The sequence below is a fragment of the Coregonus lavaretus genome, assembly GCF_964263955.1.
Source record: "Coregonus lavaretus genome assembly, chromosome: 25".
NCBI lineage: Eukaryota > Metazoa > Chordata > Actinopteri > Salmoniformes > Salmonidae > Coregonus > Coregonus lavaretus.
This window is the reverse complement of record NC_140012.1, coordinates 6,574,831-6,596,482: the sequence shown is the minus strand read 5'-3', so window position 1 is coordinate 6,596,482 and position 21,652 is coordinate 6,574,831. Positions and strand designations below refer to the sequence as shown.

Here is a 21,652-nt window from a genome sequence, read left to right as displayed (position 1 = left end):
ATCCAGAAAAGTGCATGTCAAAAATGTTATAAATTGATTTGCATTTTAAATGAGGGAAATAAGTATTTGACCCCCTCTCAATCAGAAAGATTTCTGGCTCCCAGGTGTCTTTTATACAGGTAACGAGCTGAGATTAGGAGCACATTCTTAAAGGGAGTGCTCCTAATCTCAGCTTGTTACCTGTATAAAAGACCTGTCCACAGAAGCAATCAATCAGATTCCATACTCTCCACCATGGCCAAGACCAAAGAGCTCTCCAAGGATGTCAGGGACAACAACAAATACTTTTTTCCCCTCACTGTAAATGGATTAGAGAGCTTCCTACTGCCTGAGCTATGTTGTTGATGTAAATTGAGAAGAGCGTGGGGCCTAGGCTCGAGCCTTGGGGTACTCCCTTGGTGACAGGCAGTGGCTGAGACAGCAGATGTTCTGACTTTATACACTGCACTCTTTGAGAGAGGTAGTTAGCAAACCAGGCCAAAGACCCCTCAGAGACACCAATACTCCTTAGCCGGCCCACAAGAATGGAATGGTCTACCATATCAATAGCTTTCGCCAAGTCAATAAATAAATAAAAATCGCAGCACAACATTGCTTAGAATCAAGGGCAATGGTGACATCATTTAGGACCTTTAAGGTTGCAGTGACACATCCATAAGCAGAGCAGAAACCAGATTGCATATCAGAGAGAACACTATAGACATCAAGAAAGCCAGTCAGTTGATTATTGACAAGTTTTTCCAACACTTTTGATAAACAGGGCAAAATAGAAATTGGCCTATAACAGTTAGGATCAGCTTGATCTCCCCCTTTAAATAAAGGACGCACCGTGGCTGCATATGAGGCATGTCTTACCTTGCTTCGAAGTAGCCTAGCCAAAATCTAACCAAATGTGCAGGCAATTACTGTATAAAGACTTCCATATGCCATTGAAACAAGTAGCCATTTTCTCTGATATTATATTGGTTTTCAAAGGAACAATCCTAGTCATATTAGCAACCCATGCTAGTTGTTGCATATTTAGATATCCCCGCTTTCTACATTTCTAATAGATATTGTCATCTCGGTGACAATGAAAATCACTCACAATGGTATTTTCACGCTAATTGAATTATGGAACGAAGATTTGCACATAGTCTACTGCCTTGTGCACACTGCTACACTTATGTGAACATTTTAAGCTAAACGTTCTGATGTGTTGTATGAGCCTCATTGCTTTTTAGATGTAGCCTAGGCCAGGGTTTCCCCAAACTCGGTCCCGGGCCTTCAAGACAGTTGGAAAAGCATTCCTCCTGAAGCTGGTTGAGAGAATGCCAAGAGTGTGCAAAGCTGTCAAGGCAAAGGGTGGCTACTTTGAAGAATCTCAAATATATTTTGATTTGTTTTACTACATGATTCCATATGTGTTATTTCATAGTTTGGATGTCTTCACTATTATTGTACAATGTAGAAAATAGTAAAAATAAAGAAAAACCCTTGAATGAGTAAGTGTCCAAACTTTTGACTGGTACACACACAGGCCATTACCGGCAAACGGAAACACTGGCGCACATCTATTTCGTTACGTTGTCAGCTAACCCATCTATAAAAGAAAATCATCACAACAACAAAAAAGTTTATTTGTGAGCTAGAAAATGAACATCCTGAGAGTCTGCTCTGCAATCATCCTACTATTGGACAGGGACAATGTGGCATTTTGTATTTGTCAGTATGAATGAAATTAGTGGGACCTGCCTTGATGACTATTAGCTTTACACTGCTGACTTGTCCTATAGATTTTTGTAGTCTTAAATAATTACTTGGAATAAACAGAAACGCTCCTTGTCCCAAAATGACACGCTAGCAAGTGATAGCTATCTGCTCCTGCTAGCTAGCAACAGATCTACTTGTAACTAGCAAGCTAGCTACATTACTAAGGTTGCTGTGTTCTAAGTTGGGAGTCATTTTACAGCTTGCAATAATGGTATCACGTTTCTATAACTAAATAGTTAGATTACAAATAAATACATTTTTTAAGACTTTACCTGTTAGCAGTTTGTCGGATGGCGATCTCTCCACTACCTTTGATACGGATAACGTGATTGGCAGACGTGATCGTCAGAGACAGTACACAAGTTCTGAGTGGTTTACATAAGGGATAATCAACTCGGGGCTCTATGCGTTGTCTGGAAAATAATGAACGACGTGGAAGGTGTTATCCACGATCCGCTAGCAGAGTGGAACTAACCTTCCACAGAGTTGCATTACTTTCCAGAGAACGCATAGAGCCCCGAGTTGATTTTCCTTTTTATGCCATGGCTATAATTTAACACATTTACCACTAGAAATGTGTTCATTTGCAGATAGAAATGTGTTCAACATCCACTGAAGTAGCTAGCAAGTTTACTAGATAACTACAGTAGTTGCTTTTGTAACCAAACAGACTAGCTAGTTTAGCTAATCATCAGTCCTAGCTTGCCATTATGAAAATCGAATTGAACAATGCCAATAATCTTTTCAATTCAAAAGCAGCTCAATAGAACATTAAGAATGAACAATAGACATTGAATTCTACCCTTCTGATATACTGTGCGTTATTTAAGCAATAAGGCCCGAGGGGGTGTGGTATATGGCCAATATACCACAGCTAAGGGCTGTTCTTATATATGACGCAACGCAGAGTGCCTGGATACAGCCCTTAGCAATATACCACAAACCCCGGAGGTGCCTTACTGTTATTATAAACTGGTTTCGAACGTAATTAGAGCAGTAAAAATAACTTGTGTCATACCCATGGTATATGGACGACTTCCAGCCATTCAGGGCTCGTTTACTGACACCGGCCATATTCAACCCGTGTTGATCATTCCTAAATTCATCAGTTATTCTGCGCTCTGGCACACTCAGACGAGAGTGCTCTGAAATCGGAATAGATAGCCAGAGCGAATTTACGTAAATGTATGTAAAGTTTAGTACTTGGCAGCGTTTGCCGGTCCAGCTAGCGAACATAAAAGTACGTATTTAGAAAACATTTGCAAGAATTGACATTGCCAAAACGGAAATGTGCTCATTAGAAATAAATATACACAATTTGTAAAAACCAGTTCCTCCCTCGACAGATCGATAATCTCTAAAAACTAAAGCAGAGATGCTTGCTATGGCCCACCACCTATTACCAGACTTGTCTGAATCACCCTGTATCCTCAATTCAAACTGGTCATGGTCACAGAGACCAAAATGACCTAATTCAATTTTGGCACTGAAAATACATAGTGCAAGAAGTTAACGTTAATATGCTATTTGGAGTTGAAAAGTGCATCAAATTAAAGTGGATAATAATTACGTTTCGTTGTGAGCTACTGCTACGTCGTTCTATAGTAGCAACCAATTATTTACAATGTTTCGCTATCTGCACTAGCTAGCTAACGTAGCTAACCTTCCTTACTTGCTAGTGAACCAGGGTATCTGGGCCCGGTTACCCACAAGCATCTTAAGGCTAAGTTCTTAGCTTTAAGATGCTTTTGGGTAACCGGGCCCAGATATGTTGCTGGTTACCTAACAGGCTACTGTAACTAGCTAGCCGTACGTCGTTTTACGTCTGTCGACATCTGGAATTAGTAAACTAGCAGTTTTATAGTCGGTCTTAAAATATGACTTTTTACTGCATTATATTACTACTTACATTTGCTGAGAAAACAACTTATGCGAACCCACACAGACAATCAACCATTCACACACGAGACCCGGAGAAGGCTATCTAGCTCGGCTAACATTAATTTAGCTACCTTATCAGAGTCGAGGTCGGGGTCAGCCTGGCTCAGTCGGTACAGAAATGATTTCGGATCTCGGCACAGCGTCTGTCGTGTTGTTAAGAAATAGGTTCCCCCCACGTTCAAGCGAACCCATTTGGAAGCCCCGTTACTGGTTGACTGGGGTTTTTCCCAGGGAGAATGAGTCAAACACCTCCGATAAACGGAACCACAAGTATCGGCGCTGTTTTCTGCCATCCCCTCTTCTCCGCCCTCTGGTATGACTGAAGCAGTTGACAGGAAGCATCTCCTCTCCATTTAAGTAGGCTGTCCCCACTCCATGCACAGGCGATACCACTCCTTTCCCTCCACCTACTAGCTGCCTACCACTCCACTTTATCAACAATAACAGAATATGCATTGGGCCAAAAGCAGAATAATTTCAAACATTATATAAAATATGACAAAACGCATAAAATCGCTACAATTTATATTGTTAAACTTTTTTTTACACAACATTAAAATCAGGTGGATACAGTATACCTACTTATAAGATTGAACAGCTAGTCATGTTTGAATGGAAATGTACTCTTTCTTACAAGCCTTTATATTGTATCAATTTAACACTATGCAGAAAACTGATGGAAAGATACATTTGTAATGTTTCAGCAGTCAAGTATTATGTCAGGTTGTAACAGAAGACAGGAGGCATGGTTTTATTGTATGCCTAAATCCCTACATGCTTTAATTACTGGACTACCAAGCATTACGTGGAAAATTCATCATTCAACAACTGACCTAGCGCACAAACAATCAGAGAGAGAATGAACAGAATCATTAAATTATCAGAAATATGATTAAATCACTGAGCAAATAGAAAATGTATATGATATAGTAAGAAAAAAGCTGTAAAATATTATAGTTTACAATAATTATTCACATTCAAAGGCTTTACATCTCAATACATACACAACATGGCCCCTGAACATGACTTCAATCCAAATATGATTCATATATTAGAATTTAAATAACACAGAATGAACTAGAGGCTAAACAATAGCCATCAAATAACCTTATACAAGAATAAAAATACAAAAACTGTATCCTAATATCATTGCATTACTTGCTTCAGATTTCAATAATACATCATCTGTACATCACAGTTCTAGTCGGTTACAAACCAGGTAGAGTATTACATACAATGTAACCGACTGCCGCCCAACTTGATTTAAAAAATGTTCTAGCAAGAGATAAGCAAACACTTTCTATAGTGTTTCCTTACTTTAGAGACAGATACAGCAATTTCATCTTAATTGGATCAGATACCCTTTAGTTGACGTCCAAGCAAGTTAAGCCCAAGCCAGAGGCTATTATTCACCTGCTCCAGTCACACACAGACTAAGAGCTGGAGGAATATCTTGAGAGGACCTTTAGGTAATGTCAGAATTAAAAGTATTACTATTATATATCTCTAAAAAAAAAAGAGCAAAAGTAAAATCAATCTACACATATTGGGCCAGGTGTCAAGTTGTAGAAAAACCATACGGACATTCCTAATGAACCTTGATAACCCAACGAGGCAAAGCAGACAACTTTCCCTGGGACTACAGCTGTATTGTGATTGCTTCCAATAAATGATAGTATAGTATTGTATTACGGATGTAACTCTTGAAGCTTTCCTTATCGCCAAAGCGGTTCAACATGGGGTGGTCAGCATTCTGTTTTGTTTTAAAACAGGACATACTTAAGATGAACCGTCAATCCCACCAAAAGAAAACTAAAATTATTCAAACCACAAAGAAATAGCCAGTGAATGGTAAAGAACAGCCAAATATTTCAATATTATTATCCATGGTTGCCAATGCAGTCAAAATACCCACCTTAACTTTAATAAAACTATATCTCCAGTGCCCTGGGAGAGAAGCAGACAAGGCTAAGCTAAAAAACTGGCCGTGCAGGAAAGCTAAGCGAGTCTTATGATAAGAGTACAAGCTAGTGGCATGTTCACCCACCCCCTATTTGCAATGTACTATTAGGGACTGTCCTCACAGTCTGTCTATGGAGAACCCACGCTGAAGCAATTGAGTGCTATTCATATCTATGCCTCACTTTGGGGACCAGCGCTCTGCCCTGAAACATGAACATACAGACCCAAACCGGACTGCAGTCAGTAAGTACCAAGAGTATTGAGAACAAATTCATATATACTATGTGGACAATGGGGGTCTGACAAAAATATACTTTATTGGGTAAGCGCCTGTTTGCAGTGTGATACTGAACCAGGCAATAGTCTGGAGTATGTGTGTGTCGAGTTCAGGTAAAATTACAGAGGCATACAATGTTGGATTAGGATCTGGATTGAGTATCATACTGTATTGGGATAAGCTCTGGTGTACGAGCGATGCTGGATTGTGTTTTGTTATGGTTGAAGAAGGAAACCAGTCCTTGCACTGAGATGGCCCTAATGGTACCTACACCAGTGAAATTCTACAAACAAGCCTGTCCTCTCGTTCCCCTGCAGAATGTATAAGATGCCGATGTGCATGGAAGTCATCATCCACACATGAAAAAAATAAACGCATTTAAAAGCCTCACAGAGCACAAAGAACAAGCAAAGCAACCCTGAATCCCATGGTGTCTTTTTTCCTATTGGTTCTGCTAATTTCAGAAAAGGAAAATAAACAAGGTCTAGATGCCAGCGTCTCTAAAAGAGTTTGTTTACATTGCGGTGATGAAGGGCACTAAAGAGGATGTTTCTCTGTGATTGGCCTCAGAGCTTGGAGGAAGGAGTGGCCGCAGGAGGAACTGCTCTCCTATAGGCCAGGATTTTGTTGCTTGTGATAGATCTTTCTCCACACTTCCTGGATCTTCTTACACCACTTGTCAGCGTTGCCACTGGGGTCCATCAGATAGTATGTTCGATTGGGCTGTAAACGAATCACAACAAAGATGAAATAAAAACATCCAAAGCTGAGACAAAGTCAATATTGTTAGACAAGAAACCAGAGGTTATGTAATAATGTCAGTTTGAAATATGATTCAGCCATTTCAGTGTCATCAATAAGTGTTAATTGCAGTTCACAATTACCGTGTGGACAAAGAAGGTCTTGAAGTTCTTGGCCTCTGGGCGCAGCTCAGGGGACCAGGGGATCTCCCCTTTCAGGACCTTGTTGACAGGGTCCACGTAGTACAGATGTGGCCCTTCAGTAAGGAGCAGCTGCCTCCGCCGAGCAAACAGGCCCTGCAATGGAGTCATGAGACATGGCATGAGTTGACCACCAGAGGGAGCTAGTGCCAAGTGTGACATTCCACACCAGAGGTGGAATTCCCCCTTGCTGCTGACCTAGGATCAGCTTTCTTCAGCTCTAACAAGTGAAACTACATACAAACATTGCTCCTCATTGTCAACAACTAAACATTTGGTAAGTCAAAAGTGACACCACTTTTATGAACTTATTTACTTTGAGTTTAAAAACTTATGAGATGTGGTGTAAAGATTCAATACCACTGGTTTGGCTTCCACTCACCTTCCTTTTATCCACTGGGCCCATTTTCAAGATCAAATTATTCTCAACAAACTGGTGCCTGTGTAAGTCAGTAATAGTAAGGGTTACGAGCAAGTACTTCCAAGCAAATAAAAGCAAAGCAATGTAAACAAAGTCTTTACAAAACTCTCAAACTATCAATTCAACATCACATTTTCATGGTCAACGCTTATTAAACAAATTTGAATAGGCGAGAATGCTTCAGAGTGGGGCTTACCAGGGGTTCCCACTGGTCTGTTTTTCCAGCAACAGCTGCTTCTCCTCCTCGGAGAACAGCAGGTCCAGCTCAAACGAGTTGTTGTCCAGGTCGTGGATGTACTGCTCGATGTTGCTGCTGGACCTCTGTGGCGCTGGGGGAATGGTCTCAGGCGTGGAGAGCGAGTGGGACGAACTGGACAGGGCCACCTGCATGCTGCTGAACTGGCTCAGGAGGTCATCGTACTGGGGGAAGACAGGAGATGGGGGCAGAAGGTAGTAAAGTTGGCTTAAAGCATGGGCTTTTGCATGGCACAAAGACATGGATCCCTTAATGAACAGGATTCTTGAAAAATCATCACAAGCCACAATGACGTGGTGACCCGTTTCATGTTGCCATGTTCAATGTATGTGTGGAAGTGTCTCACGTTTCCATAGCAGTCCTCGTCATCCTCGGACATGGCTGGCAGGTATGGAGTGAGCTTGGGTGGCGTCTGCACATGCAGGTCTCCCCAGGAGATGGTCTCGAAGAACGGGTGTCCCCTCAGGGGGTCGTACCCTCCCATATCCTCGCAACCAATTCTCTTGGAAGGGTCCAGCGACTGTAAGAGAAACAGAATCACGTTCACTGACCCAAAGCCTTCAACTCTTACTACAATTAACTAAACCAGTGTGTGGATGATGGAGGGACACACCACAACATGCATCCTCGTCTGCAGTGCTGATAACCGCAGGGCTCTCCAGAGGGTGGTGTGGTCTGCCCAACGCATTACCGGGGGCAAACTACCCGCCCTACAGGACACCTACAGCACCCGATGTCACAGGAAGGCCAAAAATATCATCAAGGGCATCAACCACCCAAGCCACCCCGTTATCATCCAGAAGGCGAGGTCAGTACAGGTCCATCAAAGCTGGGACCGAGAGACTGAAAAACAGCTTATATCTCAAGGCCATCAGACTAGTAAATAGCCATCACTAGCACATTAGAGGCTGCTGCTGCCTATAGAAATCACTGGCCACTTTAAGAAATGGAACACTAGTCACTTTAATAATGTTTACATATCTTGCATTACTCATCTCATATGTATATTCTGTGTTCTATAATATTCTACTGTATCTTAGTCCATGCCGCTCTGTCATTGCTCATCCATATATTCTTAATTCCATTCCTTACATAGATTTGTGTGTATTGGGTATATGTTGTGAAATTGTTAGATATTACTTGTTAGATATTACTGCACTTTCGGAGCTAGAAGCACAAGCATTTCGCTACACCCGCAATAACATCTGCTAAACACGTGTATGTGACAAATAAATGCACCAATTTGTAAGTCGCTCTGGATAAGAGCGTCTGCTAAATGATGTAAATGTCAAATGCAAATACAATTTGATATTACAGAATTACATTGAGTATATTGATGAAAACATGACCTACCAAAAGCTGTTCAACAAGATCCTTGGCTTTGGGAAAGAACTTCTCAGGGAATTCATACTCCAGCTTGATTATCTTCTGGAATATTAGGTACTCGTTTCTGGTCCGAAGTAAGCACAGATACGTCATGAGGGGTGAAGGAAGCCAGAGAAAGGACAGTGAGTGAAGTGGAGGTAAGAGCAACCCCATAAAACGTCCTAATATCCAAATAAGCTGTAAGCCTATCACAGAAGCTAAAACAAAAAAAGGTGAAAGAGGCCAAGAGCAGACGTCGTGCTCTCCTTACCCAGCTCTGAAGGGTGGTAGCCCAGCCACCAGCTGATAGACTATGCATCCCAAGGCCCAGAGGTCGGAGCTGAAACACACAACCAGTTGACATCAATATAATATCCTATCGGAGAAGGACAGACATATTCACTAACTGCATAGAAAAATCATGCATTGGCACAACACTCCAAGGTACTCAAATTGTAGAGTCCCAATTACCTCTTGCAGGCCGATTTCTCTGTCAGCAGCTCTGGAGACACGTACTGCGCAGTTCCTACAAAGGAGTTTGCTCTCGCTGCAAAACAATAAGGGGGTATGAACCAGACAACACACTCGACGTGAGACTGATCAAAACTGTAAAGTGAGAACAAATGTGTGTATTAAAGTAAGAACATTATAGAATTGGGGAATGTTCAGGGAGAAATAAATCGCAATGAATGCTTTATGTTGATAAAAGTCTATACATGTACCTTGTTTGCTATCTGAAGATAACTGCTTTGCTGTTCCAAAGTCTGTTATTTGGATGTGCATGTCTTCGCTCAGTAAAATATTCTCAGGTTTAAGGTCTCTGAAAGACAAAAGAAACATGTGAGGGAACCTAGTCAACCTACATTTTCAAAAACAGAATTTAGCATAGCAAGAAGGACTAATTTGCGTAAACATAGTGGAAGCAAGTTTGTAAGTCAACTTATTTATACAAATGTTGTACATTTCTTATTAAAATTGATGATCAGGATATAAATTCAACTACGATAACCTGTAACATACCATTACAGACATACCAGTTCTGACATTTCTTACCTGTGAATTATCCCCTTCTCATGCAAATATTCTAGTGCACAAACAATTTCAGCCGAGTAGAATCTAGTGCAGGTCTCATCAAAAGAACCGATTTTGCGAATATATTTCAAAAGCTCTCCATTCTTAGCATAGCTAAGGCCAAAATCTAATAGCAAGTTAAGAAAAACGACATATCAAAGGAACAAACAAACACAAGAAAACATGTTTACCATACAACTAAGACAAGATAAGTTGCTAAACAAGTTGGTGATACAGTCAGGCTCCAAGTCATCATGGTCTGTTTTTAAAGGATACACAACTTCTCATCATCTTGAAATGTAAAGTACAGTTTGACGAAGAATGGATGATCTAGGTTCGACATTACATCCCTTTCTCTTTTCACATACTGAGCCTTGTTCTCCTTCATAATATGCCGCTTCTCCAAAATTTTTACTGGAAGAGAGAAAAATTACAAGTAGAGTTAAGGGTAAAAGATCAAATGTGATAAACAGCAACTTTGCACTTATGACAATCCGTAAACAACATTTTTTTTAAACATTGAAGAGCAACAAGTATGATCCATGGAAGCCAAGTTCTAACCTAATGCCTAAATTAGAACTTACTTGCATATTCTTTTGCCGTTGCGTGTTCTCTTGCAAGGACAACCTATAGAAAAAAAGACAGTGCATTCGGTAAGTATTCAGACCCTTGACTTTTTCTACATTTTGTTACAGCCTTATTCTAAAATTGATTAATTACTCCCCCCCCCCTCCCCCACCACCAATCTACACACAACACCCCATAATGACAGAGCAAAAACAGGTTTAGAAATCTTTGCACATTAAATTAAAAAAAAAAAAATTTTAAATGTCACATTTACATAAGTATTCAGACCTTTTACTCAGTACTTTGTTAAAGCACCTTTGGCAGCGATTACAGCCTCAAGTCTTCTTAGGTATGACGCTACAAGCTTGGCACAGCTGTATTTGGGGAGTTTCTCCCATTCTTCTCTGCAGATCTTCTCAAGCTCTGTCAGGTTGGATGGGGAGCGTCGCTGCACAGCTATTTTCAGGTCTCTCCAGAGATGTTCGATCAGTTTCAAGTCCGGGCTCTGGCTGGGCCACTCAAGGACATTCAGAGACTTGTCCCCAAGCCACTCCTGCGTTGTCTTGGCTGTGTGCTTAGGGTCGTTGTTCTGTTGGAAGGTGAACCTTCGCCCCAGTCTGAGGTCCCGAGAGCTCTGGAGCAGGTTTTCATCAAGGATCTCTCTGTACTTTGCTCCGTTCATCTTTCCCTCGATCCTGTCTAGTCTCCCAGTCCTTGCCGCTGAAAAACATCCCCACAGCATGATGCTGCCACCACCATGCTTCACCGTAGGGATGGTGCCAGGTTTCCTCCAGACGTGACACTTGGCATTCAGGCCAAAGAGCTCAATTTTGGTTTCATCAGGCCAGAGAATCTTGTTTCTCATGGTCTGAGAGTCCTTTAGGTCCCTTTTGGCAAACTCCAAGTGGGCTGTCATGTGCCTTTTACTGAGGAGTGGCTTCCGTCTGGCCACTCTACCATAAAGGCCTGATTGGTGGATTGCTGCAGAGATGGTTGTCCTTCTGGAAGGTTCTCTCATCTCCACAGAGGAACTCTGTCAGAGTGACCATCGGGTTCTTGGTCACCTTCCTGACCAAGGCCCTTCTCCCCCGATTGCTCAGTTTGGCCGGGTGGCCAGCTCTAAGAAGAGTCTTGGTGGTTCCAAACTTCTTCCATTTAAGAATGATGAAGACCACTGTGTTCTTGGAGACCTTCAATGCTGCAGAAATGTTTTGGTACCCTTCCCCAGATCTGTGCCACGACACAATTCTGTCTCTGAGCTCTATGGACAATTCCTTCAATCTCATGGCTTGGTTTTTGCTCTGACATGCACTGTCAACTATGGGACCTTACATAGACAGGTGTGTGCCTTTCCAATACATGTCCAATCAATTGAATTTACCGCAGGTGGATTCCAATCAAGTTGTAGAAACATCTCAATGGAAACAGGATGCACCTGAGCTCAATTTCGAGTCTCATAGCAAAGGGTCTGAATACTTATGTAAATAAGGTATTTCTGTTTAGTATTTTTAATACATTTGCAAAAAAGTCAAAAAACCTGTTTTCGCTTGTCATTATCGTGTGTGTAGATTGATGAGGGAAAAAAATAGTTTAATCAATTTCAGAATAAGGCTGTAATGTAACAAAATGTGGAAAAAGTCAAGGGATCTGAATACTTTCCGAATGCACTGTACATAGTTTGAAGAAAATATATTTCTAAAACTCACGCAGTAGACCACTTCATCCCCATAGTAAATTAGGTGCCAGGTTAACTTAAAATCCATTGAAACTACTCAGTCATTCCTGATCAACTAGCATGAATTGAAGATGAGTCACTGGAATATATGACCACAAGAATGCTTACATGCCACAACACTTATCTAGGGCTAATTCGTAAGTGAAATGGAATGCTGGCTACTTACGGTTGAGAAGGAGCCCTCTCCCAGTATCTTGCCGAATTTGAAGTCCTCTGGCCTCTTCTTGCGGGGCTGAGGGGCCTGCTGTGCCCGGAGCTCGGCACCCAGGCTGGCAGGTTTGCCCGTGGCCCGGGACTCGGAGGTGGGGCCCTCCATGCTGGGATAGTGGCTGCTACTTGCGCCTGGGATGGCAAGTGGCGAGCAGGAGTCGGGCTGATTTCTTACCATTGATGGATGTGGGCAGGAACAGATGACCACGCTGGATTGAATGGGCACAACATCATACTGTATGTGAGAGAGGGGGGGGGGGGGCATTAGGTGATGTTACTACTACAAAATGAGAGAGGGGTGAACAGGTGGAGGAACGTACTGGGCATAATTATTTGTCTAGACTTGGGCCAAAGTTTTTTGCTCAATCATCCTCAGTTATTTCTAATGTCTTGTCTTCAGTTAACAGTAGGTTGTCATTCTGGCATTACTCTGTCCCTAAACTCTGGGTACTTTGTGACAAAACATTGAGTAAACACCTAGGCTATGCCATGTTCAGTCACAGACAGTCCTTTAAGAATTTAGGTGTGAACAAAAAGCTCAAGTGCTGCTCTCTGGAGGGACTGAGGGCCCCATGAGGAGGAAGGCTAACTCAAGCTACACGTGTAGGAAATGCGGAAGTCATTTCGGTTGAATGCATTCAGTTGTGCCACTGACTAGGTATCCCCCCCCCTTCTCTCTCATATAGAGTCTAAACTATTTTAAATCAGAAATGCCAGGGGATACAATTCCCTTAGCACCTTTGAGTCATCCTTCATATTGTTTCTCAAATGTGTATGTCTGGTAGGTGTTTGAAAACAAACAAATCACTGCCTCTCTCTTGAAGATAGCTGGCAGGGCTCCCAGCCCAAGTAACAGCACAGGTAGAGAGCAGCCCATGTTTTGAGAATTGAGATGGGAAGTTGAGGGGAAAGAATAGCTTTGTGGGGCTTGGGCATATCTTTAACCTAACTAAATATGATGTTGTTCTATGTACAACCTAGGGCATGTTCCACTCCAGACAATATATGCTTAGTTGAGGATGAGGCAAAACGTCAACGTATTCATTTAACAATGTGGGCATTCAGCCTTGAATCATCTAGCTATTTAAGTCATCATGATCAGTAAGTGACCTCATACCTTGTGTTCACTATGGAGCAATTTAATAACTTGGGGTGGAGATTAATCTTGTGGACAAGACAACGTGAAGTAGATGGAAAAACTCCTGACCCAACCCTTTCCCTGGATGAAAAATCCCATTTACGTCCTCCAATCAGACACCCAATACTTAAGTTAAATTACAGACAATATTAACACAGTTGATTGACTGGTAAACAAAAATACATTATGTGGTGCATTTTCGTTAGCAAGTAACTAGATGGCATCATGTCGTTAACGAATGTTAACAAGGAAATATGCATTGGCTAACAGCTTGTGAATGTGAGCAAGGACGCCAACGCAAAAAAAGGTGGTTTCGTTTAGTGAGCAGCAAGCGTCATGAATTATTAGCAAGCCAGTCCCGCTTAAAAGGACATTAAACATACAAGCACGATTTAAACACCTACCACCGGCCAAAGGAAAAGCTTTAGATTCTGAATCCACTGCCAAAATATTAAACTGAGTTAGTTAGCTAACGTTAGCAGGCTACCATCCTAGGCCTGGGAAATGAGAAGCTAGGTAGCTACCTAGCGAACGTTTGTTTTGTAGCTAGCCAGTTTAGGAAACTGGATTGTTTGTCAAACACGGTCAGGTGAAATCTCGAGCTAGCCAACGGTAGTCAACGGCGATCCACAATTGTGGCACAAGGTGTGGCCAGATTGGTCCTAATCCATGAGTAATTGTTATCGGTAAACTAGCTAACGTTAGTTTGCTTACGTTACATCATGTTGATTAGGACATGTAGCTAGCTAGGGATGCAACTTCACGGGAAAGTCTCAGCAGTCTGCTACCAACTAACGTTATCTTGTTAGCATCCTCAGCTAATTCTAGAGCTGACGCTTCAGGTATTCAACAACAAGTTAACTTGCTACAGTAGCTAATGATGACTGCAAGTTGATGATTGCAAGTTGACACAGCTAACGTTAGCTAATTTACCCATAAATCCTCATAGTAATAATTTAGTACCAGAGCTATGTACAGTACTAACAGTAGCTACCTAGATATGAATTTACTAGCCAAATACATAGCTAGTTTGTAATGTAAATAACGTTAATGAATACATTAATTTGTTCGCAATCCCTTTCACTGACGATTACAGTTAGCCAGTTAACGTAACGTCCTTAGCTAGCTAGAAACTTTTAACTACAAAAGGCGTAACCGCCAAGTTGGCTTGCTGGCTAGTTAGTTAACGTTACATTAGCTAGTTAATTAATTACCAGGAATTTCAACTCACGTTAGCGAGCTAGCATGCTAGTTGGTTGCTAGATAGCTTCATCGACTGACTGCGCGTAGCTAATGCGTTAGTCAGTCAGAGAGGACCTCTTACCGCTGTTTGAAATGAGGGCCTAACAGTAACACATCGAAAATGTTGTCAAACTGCCGCCATACAATACATATTGGGCAACGGCTTCGAATCGACATTTGGATGAACGTTGCAATACTCACAATCTGACTTGTGGCTCTTGCCATGGAAGTTTACCTCGAGTATTTATTTGGAATAAAATGATTACAGAACCTCCAGCAATGGCTGCCTCTGCGCCTTCATTTTCCAGCTGTGACGTCGTTCCACAACAATGTTACCAAAGACAGTACAGTATGAAGATATGCAGAAACTGCTTCTCTAATAGAAATCCCCGATCACACTTGTAGACGATGTCATTGCGACGTTGGCTAGCATAGCTCATGCGCAGAAAAACGTCATCGGGTCTAAAGGTCGTGTCGCGCCGAACTGCGCCTCTGCAGGCCGTCGATATAAAGTTTATTTATTGTCAAAAATTCAAACGTGCCAGTTTGTGACTCTCACGACGTTGTAGTGATGACAGGTTCAGCTGCTTAAGATATTTTCTCGAATCTAGGTTTTGCCTTTAGAATTCGATAACATTAACAACGAAGGACGAAGTTTCACTTCTCCCATTGCAAGGCAATGGGTCCCCCGGGCTGGTTTGTCGAGTCTGCTTCACGACGCGTTCCTGGGAATATATCGATTTTGCGCCTGGGTTTGAAAACTCTGTGATGTTACCAAATATGTTTATAACTAACCCCGCAAAGACAGGAGAAGATCTACTTCCTGTATCTGCCCCCTTCGCGCTTCAAAGGAACTTTATAAAAATGAAGACCGTGACGGTCGTTTTAGGAAAGGTCATAAATGTCATTCAACCCCTATTTCAAAGTGCCTTTGCATAACTATTATTTTGATTGTGTCTTAATTGTTGTTCCATGTTGGCAGGCAACACAGACATACACTGAGTATACCAAACATATGGAACACCTTCCTAATGAGTTGCACCCCAGCTTTTGCAGCCTCAGCCTCAATTCATCGGCTCATGGACTCTACAAGGTGTCGAAAGCGTTCCACAGGGATTCTAGCCCATGTTGACTCCAATGTTTCCTACAGTTGTGTCAAGTTGGCTGGATGTCCTTTGGGTGGTGGACCATTCTTGATGCACATGGGAAATTGTTGAGCGTGAAAAACCCAGCAGTGTTGCATTTCAATATTTTAACTTGCCCATTCACCCTCCATGACTCAATTGTCTCAAGGCTGTCTCCTCCCCTTCATCTACACAGATTGAGGTGGATTTAACAAGTGACATCAATAAGGGATTATAGCTTTCACCTGGATTCACGTGGTCAGTCTATGTCATGGAAAGAGCAGGTGTCCTTAATGCTTTGTACACTCAGCATAAAACAAATGTTATGTTTCAAGAATAATAGGCCGATACTGTATACTCTTCACACTGTAGATACTCCATGTCATGATCTCCTCTTTCAAACATTTACCTTAAAGGGATGACATTTTGGCAATGAAGCCTTTTTTGTTACTTACCCAGAGTCAGATGAACTCATGGATACCATTTCTGTGTGCAGTTTGAAGGGAGTTGAATGGAGTTTCTGGATCCATTGCTAACTAGCGTTATGACTGGAAGTCTACAGGAGCAGCTAACATGGGTCCAAGTACATCCCATGTTCAAATATATTTTCTATCATCCACACACATTCATTTTCATACTAAATCTATTATTTTTGCTGTTGATGCCTGTCATTAATGCCACATTCACAAGCTAGTCGGAACTAGGAAACTCGGACATTTCCGACTTGCTAAATGGTTGAACGCGGCACGTGTATAACTACAACCAGGTAGCAAGTCTGAAATGTCAGTTTCCTAGTTCCGACTAGCACGTGAATGCTGCATGATACCCATCTCTGCTGCTTTTGTTGTTCATATCTTCAGTCTTTTCACTTACATAACTATGGATTAAGATGCCTTATTGCATTACATTTAATTCAATGTAATAATCATGAATTCACTTTTACTGAATTAAGAGTGTGTACAGACAATGTGAAGTAAACAAATTACCTCAATATCTTGACTTTCACGTAGTGAATCAGTCTTGCCATTCTCCTCAAAGTCCCAAGTATACTAAACAAAGATGATATGTAATCAGTGGCGGTGGGTGCCGTTTAAGATTAGGGAGGACCTTTTTTTAAATGAGCATGGCCTTATATATATGTATTACAGCATATTGAATGATTGTCATGCATATTCCATTCACCCAGCAAAAAGTTCAGTTTTGCAACTAAAACAAGAGTTTCTGTTGGACAAAATCAGGTAGGTCCATCCCTGTTTTGTTCCGTTTAAGAAATGTTTTGCAACAGAATCGGCAGAATGACTACACCTTTGATCACCCTCACACACAGTTCACATACAGCATCATCACGTTGCTCATTGTATAATTCCTTCCTGCATCTACATGCTCTCCTCCTCTCACCGTTTCCCTTCGCTTGTGGACTTCAGCGCAAAACACAACAGCTGTCTGTGACCAGGAGAAAAAACCTCTCCAAGCCAAACCTTCATACCATAACCACTACACAGCCTATATCATTGTCATCATATTAGCTAACGTCATAGTCAACATAGCAACTAGAACTAATGTGTTAGTCAACCCACAATCCAATCCTTGTGTACAATGTACAGCAAGCAGCTTAGCAGTTACACCAGCGGGCCCCAGTGGCAATAAATTAATCAAACCAAAAGCTTACCTTGACTTGGAAGAGTTGCGGTGTTGGATAGCCGTAGCCAGCTAGCTAACATAAATAGCTAGCGTTCCTCTCTTTGAGTCAGGTTGTTGAGGAGGATAAATTAGCTGCATTAGCTAGCTATGTAAGTGAAAGGTAAACTAAGAAGAAAAAATACAAGTAAATATAGCTCTCTCTCTCTCTGCTGCTTCTCCTACATTTCTTGAATAAATTATTTTGTTCAAAACTGTTCAACTATTGTCTTTCTCTCGGAGTCAACTATTCAGCACACGTTATGCACTGCAGTGCTAGCTAGCTTATGCTTTCAGTACTAGATTCATTCTCTGATTCTTTGATTGGACAACATGTCAGTTAATGCTGCGAAAGCTCTGGCAGGTTGGAGGACGTCCTCCGGAAGTCGTCATAATTACTGTGTAAGTCTATGGAAGGGGGTGAGAACCATGAGCCTCCTAGGTTTTGTATTGAACTCAATGTACCCAGAGGAGGACGAAAAATAGCTGTCCTCCGAGTACACCATGGTGCTATCCTAGAGGGTGCTTCTGAGGCTACTGTAGACCTTCATTGCAAAACAGTGTGTTTTAATCAGTTATTTGGTGACATGTGAAGTGTTTCGTATAGTTTTATCTAAAAATAAAAACGTTAAATGTTTCACTATTTTTATTTTTATGAAATTCACTGAGTAGGATGGTCCTCCCCTTCCTCCTCTGAGGAGCCGCCACTGTATGTAATACAATTTCCCAACATAGTTGTCACAACAAATGTGAGACAATTAAACATATTAATGATTTTCAATGTAATACAAAGCAACATGTCTTATTACCGACGGGGTCTGTTGAGATTTATGCAGTCAACATCGAATGGCTCTGCAAAGACATTGAATTAGAACTTTAGAAATACACAAACATTAATTATTTCCACTCAAAGTAAAATATATTAAAGCTATAGTGCTCTTCGCTCTAAAGGCATATCACGGTTTTCTTAAACCCTTGTATGGTTAACCGATCACCTCTCAACCTAAGACGAGTCAACAGGTGCCTTCAGATGAGAGCAAGAGATTTCCTGTGATTTGGCCCAAAACTTCTCTTACAGTAACTTACTAAACTCCTCTTCTTCAGGAGGGGTATTGAGGTACGCTTTCTCCACAGCCAGCAGCTCCTCCTCTGACTGACAAATTGCATAGCACTCCAGCAGAGTCTTGTTCAGATCCAGAAACATTGTCCCCCACTTAAACTTCCTCAGCAGAATCACGGCCATGTCCCGAAAGCCTGCATTTCAGACATGCTAATTCCTGATTGATCATAACGCTGCCAACATTTACCACTACTAAGGTAATCTGATGGTAAAACAATTCATTTGTATAGATGAGCATCTTTGCGTAAAATCTTCTATCCAGGTAAATGTAATGGTTCATGCGATACGATACCACAGGTTTTGAATTAACTGCAGAATAGCTCAAGCCTTACCTACAATGCAGAATGTGCAGCAAAAGCCTCCACACAAGACAGCTTTCAGGGCTTGCCGTAGTTCACTAGGTTGGCTGCAACTGAGGATGATTACCTATCATCTTGATGAAGGGCGTCTCCTTGAGTTTAGCCCAAGCGCAGTCAATGACAGCCAGTCGATTCTGAGCTACAATGTCCCTGAAAAATACACAAAAGCACAGGACTCTGACTTCAACATTAAACACTTACATATGTGACCAACCGGCTCAATTTGGTCTTATGTAGCAACATTTGAAATAGTTTTTTTACAGTGTATAAAAGTAGAGACTCAGAAAATGGTACACTACAGTTGAGGAACAATGGGAACGTAATTCTGCTTTGAAAGTTGATAAACTAGTAACCCCACTTTTAAGAAAATGGCTTTTGAATGTTTTGATACACCGACTGGAAAGCTCTTCTTTGTCTACACCCATTCAACATTGTTCACACCCTCTTAAGCCTTAGCCCCATCCATCTCTTTAAGGATTCACATGTGAGGCTATGTGCTAAACAGAGTGAGTACAGCAGTGTACTAAACAACCAAAGATTTCAAGACTAATGGCTGGTTTATACTACATCTATTGACATGTCTGTATACAGTTGTCGCAGTGACTTCATTAACATTCTATTGTCGTCCGATATCAAACTTGTCGTTGTCATTATGAAAAAGTATAAACACAAAAACGACAGGCTGCATGACATAAGCAGCCTGGTGGTCCAAAATAGTATAACTGGGGTATTTCAACACCAATAACCCCATCCGTTTAAAAATGAATTTAGTATATGTCAATCTAGCAAACCAGGCAACTAAAAGCAACTTTCTAAACAATGTTTTGGTTCATTTCGAGCTTGTTAGCTAGCTAGCTAACTTTAAGTTAGCTGGCTAGCCAAATCAAATAATGACCATATCATATAGCTGACAACATCTTAACTTTAGCTAATTTGTATTAATTTGTATTAATTTGTATTAACAGAACAAGATCATTATTTACAAGTTATTGGCGAGCTAATTACAGAAAATAGCTTACGGTTGTGAGTGTGACAAAATAAAAGCAGGGCATTCGACCTGAGAATTTTAGAACATGGACACTGTCTCGTTGGCCTAACGTTATATCCTAATTTGACTCTGGTGCAGGTCATGTTGTTCTTCACATTACCGTCTCTGGTAAACACACACTATATCAAATAAAATCAAAGTTTATTTGTCACATGCAAAGGCTTTTGACATTATCGATCATAGTCTGCTGCTGGAAAAACGTATGTGTTATGTGTCTTTACTAACGACATGCCACTGGCTTTGAGTAAAGCCAGTGTGTCTATGTATGCGGATGACTCAACACTATACATGTCAGCTACTACAGTGACTGAAATGACTGCAACACTTAACAAAGAGCTGCAGTTAGTTTCAGAGTGGGTGGTAAGAAATAAGTTAGTCCTAAATATTTCTAAAACTAAAAGCATTGAATTTGGGACAAATCATTCACTAAACCCAAACCTCAACTTAATCTTGTAATAAATAATGTGGAAATTGAGCAAGTTGCGTGCATCATTTTTGTAGGTAAAAGTAGGCATTTATTAAAACTGAATTTGACATGAGAATGTGCTTATTCTATCGCAAACTTTAGACCATGCGTACGCACAGTTTCTACTGGTTGAAGTATTGCATTGCAAGAATGCAAAAGTAGCTTAGTAGCCTTGTGCAAATGGGGAACAAGTAGCAAGTGAGAAGAGCAAAATATATTTTTTAAATCGTTGCATTCTAAAATAATTATACATCTTTTTCCGATTATTTATTTAATTTCCCTGATCATTGCAGAATAAATTCCTCCCCTTTTCTGAATGTGATGGTTTCATACTCGCGAAATAGCCTGTAGGCCTACAAGTTAGGATGAATCGGATGAATGGTAGCCTATCTATCATTTAATTGAACCCACTTCACAGTAGTAAATAGATAAGCTATTTAAAGTATTTTGCACTATGCGATCCGATCCAAGTGCAGTTTAACAATAGAACAGACGGTTCACCTTTGCCATTGACATTTGTAGGCTACGTCTGAATAATGTAATGTCAAATGTTGTGGAAATTCACCACTAAGGACTCGAACTCAATGTAAATTAATCAATCTTAATTATCACGGTCGGAGAGGTTCACAAATTCAATCCAAGCTTGATGAAAACTCTGAAAAGGGCATTCTCTTTCAGTCCTAATATACTGCTACACATACAAGTCATATAAGCATGATTTACATTATTAATTATTAATGTTGGTTCCTGCATGTGACTGACGAGGCTTCTTCTCTCAAAGCTGAGACCTTGAAACTGAGATACTCCTTTTGATTCCCAGAGTAATGTTCTAGGCATACTGCCAAATTGCTTATACAGTGATAGTGAGGATTCCTCCCGTGCACAATCAATCAGTCACTTGCATGAACCCAACCGAGTTGGTTATTAGAAAAGCAGCATTTATGCTAAACATACGATCTGTGTACGATCTGATACACACA

General features: G+C 41.0%; 2 protein-coding genes across 5 annotated transcripts in view; both read right to left on the bottom strand.

Annotated features, from left to right (window-relative positions):
- Nucleotides 1-3,986, bottom strand: part of LOC311100957 (BTB/POZ domain-containing protein KCTD5-like) — a gene marked incomplete at its 5' end in the record, with an annotated part of 38,336 nt that extends 34,350 nt beyond the window's left edge. For both annotated transcript variants that reach the window (XM_084141941.1, XM_084141940.1), the window contains one exon: nt 3,765-3,986. In XM_084141941.1, coding sequence (XP_083998067.1) covers nt 3,765-3,986 — 222 coding nt within the window. The remainder of the gene's footprint in view (nt 1-3,764) is intronic.
- Nucleotides 3,987-4,203: 217 nt separating this feature from the next.
- Nucleotides 4,204-15,583, bottom strand: LOC311100950 (3-phosphoinositide-dependent protein kinase 1-like). 3 transcript variants are annotated; one of them, XM_084141932.1, is made up of 14 exons: nt 15,080-15,583; nt 12,455-12,733; nt 10,571-10,613; nt 10,263-10,400; nt 9,969-10,113; nt 9,638-9,735; nt 9,387-9,462; nt 9,187-9,255; nt 8,904-9,000; nt 7,897-8,070; nt 7,491-7,714; nt 7,256-7,313; nt 6,817-6,969; nt 4,204-6,655 (listed from the first exon to the last, which is right to left on the bottom strand). In XM_084141932.1, the coding sequence occupies exons 1-14, from the start codon at nt 15,101-15,103 to the stop codon at nt 6,542-6,544; spliced, it is 1,692 nt and encodes a 563-aa protein (XP_083998058.1). In that variant the 5' UTR covers nt 15,104-15,583; the 3' UTR covers nt 4,204-6,541. The 3 variants fall into 3 exon arrangements, with proteins under 3 accessions (XP_083998058.1, XP_083998059.1, XP_083998057.1); XM_084141933.1 differs by having other exon boundaries at nt 15,114-15,583; XM_084141931.1 differs by having other exon boundaries at nt 15,150-15,583.
- Nucleotides 15,584-21,652: the final 6,069 nt, after the last annotated feature.

Excerpts from the sequence above, each read along its gene's own strand:
- LOC311100950 (XM_084141931.1), bottom strand. The coding sequence starts at position 15,179 with ATGAAGGCGCAGAGGCAGCCATTGCTGGAG. Across the intron at positions 6,970-7,255 it reads GCCCAGTGGATAAAAGGAAG|GGCCTGTTTGCTCGGCGGAG; the intron begins GTGAGTGGAAGC and ends ACTCCATTGCAG. Across the intron at positions 6,656-6,816 it reads AGACCTTCTTTGTCCACACG|CCCAATCGAACATACTATCT; the intron begins GTAATTGTGAAC and ends ATTCGTTTACAG.